Source organism: Sander lucioperca, chromosome 1 (genome assembly GCF_008315115.2).
Source record: "Sander lucioperca isolate FBNREF2018 chromosome 1, SLUC_FBN_1.2, whole genome shotgun sequence".
NCBI lineage: Eukaryota > Metazoa > Chordata > Actinopteri > Perciformes > Percidae > Sander > Sander lucioperca.
In genome coordinates, this window is record NC_050173.1 from 7,258,131 (window position 1) to 7,265,630 (window position 7,500).

At 34.1% G+C, this 7,500-nt stretch overlaps 2 protein-coding genes across 2 annotated transcripts in view; one reads left to right on the top strand and one right to left on the bottom strand.

Annotated features, from left to right (window-relative positions):
- Positions 1–7,500, top strand: part of nfkb1 (nuclear factor of kappa light polypeptide gene enhancer in B-cells 1) — a 1,201,612-nt gene that overhangs the window by 1,074,301 nt on the left and 119,811 nt on the right. The gene's annotated exons all lie outside the window — the stretch shown is intronic.
- LOC116060833 (probable pancreatic secretory proteinase inhibitor) overlaps positions 1,709–7,500 on the bottom strand; it is a 6,921-nt gene continuing 1,129 nt past the window's right edge. Inside the window, exons 2-4 of the mRNA XM_031314582.2 lie at positions 3,948–3,979; positions 3,362–3,474; positions 1,709–1,927 (exon numbers count right to left, since the gene is read on the bottom strand). Coding sequence (XP_031170442.1) covers positions 1,882–1,927; positions 3,362–3,474; positions 3,948–3,979 — 191 coding nt within the window. The 3' untranslated portion in view covers positions 1,709–1,881. The remainder of the gene's footprint in view (positions 1,928–3,361; positions 3,475–3,947; positions 3,980–7,500) is intronic.

The following is a 7,500-nucleotide window of genomic DNA, read 5'->3' on the forward strand; positions in this document are numbered from 1 at the left end:
CCCATTATACTACTACTACTAGTACTACTACCCATTATACTACTACTACTACCCATTATACTACTACTACTAGTACTACTACCATTATACTACTACTACTAGTACTACTACCCATTATACTACTACTAGTACTACCAGCCATTATACTACTACTAGTACTACTACCTATTATACTACTACTACTAGTACTACTACCCATTATACTACTACTACTACTACTTCCCATTATACTACTACTAGTACCACTACCCATTATACTACTAGTACTACTACCCATTATTAACACCACCCCTAATCTCTGTCTGTAGTGTGTGTGTGTGTTTGTATTCTTCAAAGGTATATATATCTGTATCTGTATATATATATATATATATATATATATATATATATATATATATATATATATATGGGAATGTTATGTTTGTTCTGATGTAGTTGTAGTAGTAGTAGTAGTAGTAGTAGTAGTAGTAGTAGATGTAGATTCTGTTATTTTTGGGTAAATAAATCCGTCTTTTGAGCAGCTGTCAGATCAACGTGGCCGTTGATGCTCAGCCTGTATGGAAACATCTGGAAAGAATAGAAGTACTTTGGCTGGATGTACATTTACTAAATAACTATATAATTAATAAGATAATTATATAATTAATAACATAACTATATAATTAATAAGATAATAATATAATTAACATAATTATATAATTAATAACATAATTATATAATTAATAACATAATTATATAATTAAAATAATAATATAATTAATAAGATAATAATATAATTAATAAGATAATAATATAATTAATAACATAATTATATAATTAATAACATAATTATATAATTAACATAATTATATAATTAATAAGATAATAATATAATTAACATAATTATATAATTAATACGATTATTATATAATTAATAAGATAATAATATAATTAATAACATAATTATATAATTAACATAATTATATAATTAATAAGATAATAATATAATTAATAACATAATTATATAATTAACATAATTATATAATTAATAAGATAATTATATAATTAATAACATAATTATATAATTAACATAATTATATAATTAATAAGATAATTATATAATTAATAACATAATTATATAATTAATAAGATAATTATATAATTAATAACATAATTATAATTAAAATAATAATTAATAGATAATATAATTAATAAGATAATTATATAATTAATAACATAATTATAATTAACTAATTATAATTAATAAGATAATTATATAATTAATACATAATATAATTAATAACATAATTATATAATTAATAAGATAATTATATAATTAATAAGATAATTATATAATTAATAACATAATTATATAATTAACATAATTATATAATTAATACGATTATTATATAATTAATAAGATAATAATATAATTAATAACATAATTATATAATTAACATAATTATATAATTAATAACATAATTATATAATTAAAATAATATATAATAAGATAATAATTATAAGATATTATAATTAATAACATAATTATATAATTAACATAATTATATAATTAATAAGATAATTATATAATTAACATAATTATATAATTAATAAGATAATTATATAATTAATAAGATAATTATATAATTAATAAGATAATTATATAATTAATAACATAATTCTCCAACTCTGAATCACAGATTTGTGTCAAAAAGTGATGAAGCTGAACTCGGAGAGAAAAGGAAATCTTTAATGTTGAAAGAAGATTTCTGAACGTCTTTACAGAGATATGAAAATATAAAACACAGCAACTGTGTGCTACACGCTAACAGCTACATGCTAACTAAGTAAATATACACGTGATGATGTCATCGGTCTGGGAGGACAGCGATGACGTCATCTTCAGCAAGGTCCGTCCCGCACGATCAAGATGTCGGCGTTTTTCTCCCTGAACAGAAACAGACAAAAAGTCAATCGCTAATATAACATTCATGTTACAAACTGTCTGAAAACACAAGACTTTCACCAGGAAACAGGTGATCATGTCCTGGAGAAGTTAAGGAGAAAACACAAGACTTTCACCAGGAAACAGGTGATCATGTCCTGAAGAAGTTAAGGAGAAAACACAAGACTTTCACCAGGAAACAGGTGATCATGTCCTGAAGAAGTTAAGGAGAAAACACAAGACTTTCACCAGGAAACAGGTGATCATGTCCTGAAGAAGTTAAGGAGAAAACACAAGACTTTCACCAGGAAACAGGTGATCATGTCCTGGAGAAGTTAAGGAGAAAACACAAGACTTTCACCAGGAAACAGGTGATCATGTCCTGAAGAAGTTAAGGAGAAAACACAAGACTTTCACCAGGAAACAGGTGTTCATGTCCTGAAGAAGTTAAGGAGAAAACACAAGACTTTCACCAGGAAACAGGTGATCATGTCCTGAAGAAGTTAAGGAGAAAACACAAGACTTTCACCAGGAAACAGGTGATCATGTCCTGGAGAACTTTCCCATCTAAACTCAGCAAAAAATAACCGTCCTCTCACTTTCAACTGCTTTTATTTTCAGCCAACTTAACATGCGTAAAACTTTGTATGAACATAAAAAACTTCAACTACTACGAACTAAACTGAACGTTTCACAGACATGTGACCAACAGAACAAAGGAAGGTCAAAATCAAAAGTTACACAGTATGTGGTATATATTGTATATATGTATATATTGTATACGTGTATATATTGTATATATGTATATATTGTATATATTTTATATGTGTATATATTGTACATATGTATATATTGTATATTTTGTATATATTATATGTATATATTGTATATATGTATATATTGTATATGTGTATATATTGTATATATTGTATATATGTATATATTGTATATATGTATATATTGTATATATTGTATATATGTATATATTGTATATATGTATATATTGTATATATTGTATATATTGTATATATTGTATATATGTATATATTGTATATATGTATATATGTATATATTGTATATATGTATATATGTATATATTGTATATATGTATATATTGTATATATGTATATATGTATATATTGTATATATGTATATATGTATATATTGTATATATGTATATATGTATATATGTATATATGTATATATTGTATATATGTATATATTGTATATATTGTATATATGTATATATGTATATATGTATATATTGTATATATGTATATATGTATATATGTATATATGTATATATGTATATATGTATATATGTATATATGTATATATTGTATATATGTATATATGTATATATTGTATATATGTATATATGTATATATTGTATATATTGTATATATGTATATATGTATATATTGTATAAAGACTTACAGCCTGTGGACGCACAGAGAGCACTCGTTGGCGTAGGTGTTGCCATCGCTGCCGCATACCGGAGAGAAGTTCAGAGGACACGCCTGAGACACACTGGTCCCCACACAGGAGGGCTGCAGACAGACAGGTAGAGAGACAGACAGGTAGAGAGACAGATAGGTCAGACAGACAGGTAGAGAGACAGACAGGTAGAGAGACAGACAGGTCAGACAGACAGGTAGAGAGACAGACAGGTCAGACAGACAGGTCAGACAGACAGGTCAAACAGACAGACAGGTAGAGAGACAGACAGGTAGACAGTTACAGGTCTTACCCTCCTGTAGAGCCGGGATCTAGCTATCTATCTATCTATGAGGTTAGAGAGACAGGTCAGACAGACAGGTTAGAGAGACAGACAGGTCAGACAGACAGGTAGAGAGAGAGACAGGTAGACAGTTACAGGTCTTACCCTCCTGTAGAGCCGGGATCTATCTATCTATCTATCTATCTATGAGGTTAGAGAGACAGGTCAGACAGACAGGTAGAGAGACAGACAGGTCAGACAGACAGGTAGAGAGACAGACAGGTAGACAGTTGCAGGTCTTACCCTCCTGTAGAGCCGGGACTTATCCTCTGCATCTGGAACAGAGACATCAACGTTCAGGTGTTCATTCCTTTAACACCTGACTCATTCAGACGTGACATCACTTCCTGAAGGTTACCACGGTGACCCAGAACGTGACGTAACTTTCTGTTTCCTTTTCTCTGCTAACGGGACATGACCCCCCCCCCCAACCTGCCTCTTTGGGACTCGTATACTTCCTCACCTTCCTTCCTGCTTTGCTGCCGTCAGAACCATAGATCTACATGAAGGCTAGAGGTCTCTAACGCCATCACCGGCGGCCATCTTGTCACAGGCAAGCTTCCTGGCGGGCTCTGTGGTACCTGATGTAAGGTGAGTGATCTGCACGAACACAAATACTCTTTTCTCGCTGAAATCTTGACGGATTTACAAACGGTTTGGTTTCTTACAAACGTCATTAACGTGGCTATAATTCTGGATGCTTGAACATGTTGAAATTGCAGCTTTTCTTTTCGAAAAACGACTTAATCGTGCAGCATAGTTGTGTATCACGACTACTTGAGCAAGTTATCAAGGCTGAGACCACAATCCAGCTGTTCAATTATATAGGTTTTACTGACACCAATAACGATTTTATGACAACTAATCTTTTGTCTAAATTACAATCTTTGTGGATGTGGTTGTAGTTATTAGCTGGCTAATAACAAGAAGCTGTGAGTGAGACCTAGTAGCAGCTAACGTTACAGTTTAGCTGCTATCCAGCAATTTTACATCAGTGGGAGGGGCAGAATTGCTTTTTCTTTTCAATATAACTTAAGTTGCACATGATTTCCAATCGGCTTGGTTTGTTAAAAACATCTTACATTATGATACAGGAATTTGCTGTCTTTATAAGAGAAGATGCCAGACTTTTGTGCAGCCTACGGATGCTCCAATCGCCGGAGTCTCAAAACGAGAGCCCGTGGGATCACCTTTCACCTGTAAGATATGACAATATTATGATGATATTTGGGATAATCGTTAGTTACTTAGTGGATGTATGTACAATACAGGTCCTGTTACACAGGAACAGCGGGGCTATGACATAATAGTATTACAAGATTGTTGTTGGCCCAAGGCTTTTTAGAAGTTTGTTTACACAATCGCTGAATGTTTCTTTTGGACACCTTTTTATAACTAGTTTAGCAGGGCTTAAAGTATTCCGGCACCGTGCCGGATCTCCGGCGTGTGGCCGTGAGGGAAAAAAAAAAACTTGCATGCGGTTTAATATTTTCGAGTCAATTGATTTCACATACCAATCATATGAGAGGAACACAGCTCTAACGCAGGGCTTAAGTACTCAGGCCTGGTGCCGGATTTCTGGTGTATGACTATTTTAGAAAAATAAATAAATTAAAAAGTCCATATGGGATCTGTTTTTGATGCGCTGGGTTTAACCAATCATCGAACTTCCACCTACCAATGAAACAAAATCTAGCAAATCAGGTGCAAAGTAGGGCGGGTCTTTGCTGAAAAGCGAGAGTGCGGTGTGGTCTCCGTGGTAACCGGTAACACGGCTAAAAAAAATGGAGGCAAAGTTTGTCAAACTTGGAGCATGTAGATACAGCTTTAGTTAAGAAAGGAGTTAAAAACAAATGGCGCTGGGCATGAATAGAGGACTAGAGGAGACGGGTGGAGACGGGGAGATGTTTAGCACTTAGTGCCTCAGATTGAGGGAGCCGGGTGCTTCTGCTGCGTATGTTGAAGGAAGATACTGGACGGCAGCAGCGGTAAGACAGGGCTGCTAGTCATTAGATGCTAGTCACAAAGCTTTGGTCCGTGCACGCAGTCATACGAGTACATTACCGGTAACGACGGCTACTGCTGTGACTGCTCCTTCGCTGACCGACCGTGTTTGTGATACAAACAATACGACGTGTGTGCACGTTCATAGCGGAACATGATTAGTCATTAACGATGGGCGCTCTGTGAAAGCGATCTGAAGCCCAAACTGCCCTGATGCTGTCTGTTTGGAATCAGCATGGCAGGTATTTAAACATCACGGCCTCGTCCCAGAGTTTAGACCTCTAGATATATGAAAAGATAAACAATGCAACGTTTTTAATAAATGTACGTGAAGCAACTAATATCAACATGGACAAAATCATGAATGTACTAATTCTCTGTTCTGATGATGACCTGGCCAAAGTAACAACACATCTACAAAGTTTAGTTTTCACAATAATTGATTGTAGGATCATATTATTGCAATATGTAAATCTACATTGATTCTTAATTTAACATATGGTTGGAAGAAGTAAAAATTGATCCAAAACTTTTTACTTCTTAAAAATTATGACTTTTATTATTGTGTAATTTAAGAAGGACTTTAACTGTTTTGCCAGTCAAATTAACTTTAATGAGTGCATATTGAAACATTACACTGTGGTTCCTATAGTCTCTAAAAGTAGAACAGGAGCCAGAGCCTTCAGCTACCAGGCTCCTCTCCTGGTTCAGGAGGCAGACACCCTCTCCACATTTGAGAGTAGGCTTAAGACGTTCCTCTTTGATAAAGCTTATAGTTAGGGCTGGATCAGGTGAGTCCTGAACCATCCCTTAGTTATGCTGCTATAGGCCTAGACTATCGGGGGATTTCCCATGGTGCACTGAGCTCCTCTCTTCCTCTCTCTCTGCACATATTCATGTCCCATTAATGCATGTTACTAACTTCACTTCTTCCCCAGAGTTCTTGTGCTTTCTCGTCTCGCAGGTTCTCATCGATCCTAGTGGAGCCTCCTGCCATTGCCAATACTGTTGTTGCCGTGCACCTGTCTGTCTGTCTGTCTGTCTCTCTGTCTCTCTCTCTCTCTCTCTCTCTCTCACCCCAACTGGTCGAGTCAGACGACCGCCCACCTAGAGCCGAAGGGTCTGTCCTAGGTTTCTGCCTCTTAACAGGCAGTTTTTCCTAGCCGTTGTCTCCAAGGTCTTGCTCATGGTGGTACTGTTGGGTCTCTGTAAATAATGTTATAAGGAGTTCGGTCTAGACCTGCTCTATTTGAAAAGTGTCCTGAGATAACTTTTGTTATGAATTGGCGCTATACAAATAAAATTGAATTGAATTGAATTTTCTCCATGTGTATACCTCCACAGTAGTGTAGTTCTCTCTACAGGGAGGGGATTTCAACATGCAGCATTTCTTTATGTATATTTGTAAAGGGAAATCTTGTACCTATTTTTTTATTGCAAATAAATGTCACTTTTATAATAGTTTAAACTATTATTCATAAGTATGCAGTGTCATAACTACATCTCTGACGTTTATAACAAACCAAACCGTTTGAAAATCGGTAGAAAATGTAATAAATTATGGTTAAAAAGTACATGCACCATTAAAACACAATGTTACAAGTGAGCGAGCTGACTGTGGCAAGATGGCCGCCAGGTGCAGACGTCGACCTCCATTGGCCAGCAGCGCGGACGACACATCTAGCCTTTAATATATATGTATATCTATGGTCAGAACTACCGACAGACTCTGGTTAAATTAGGGATGCACCCAATCCAGATTTTTGGGGTTGGGCTGAATCCTGACTCCCCT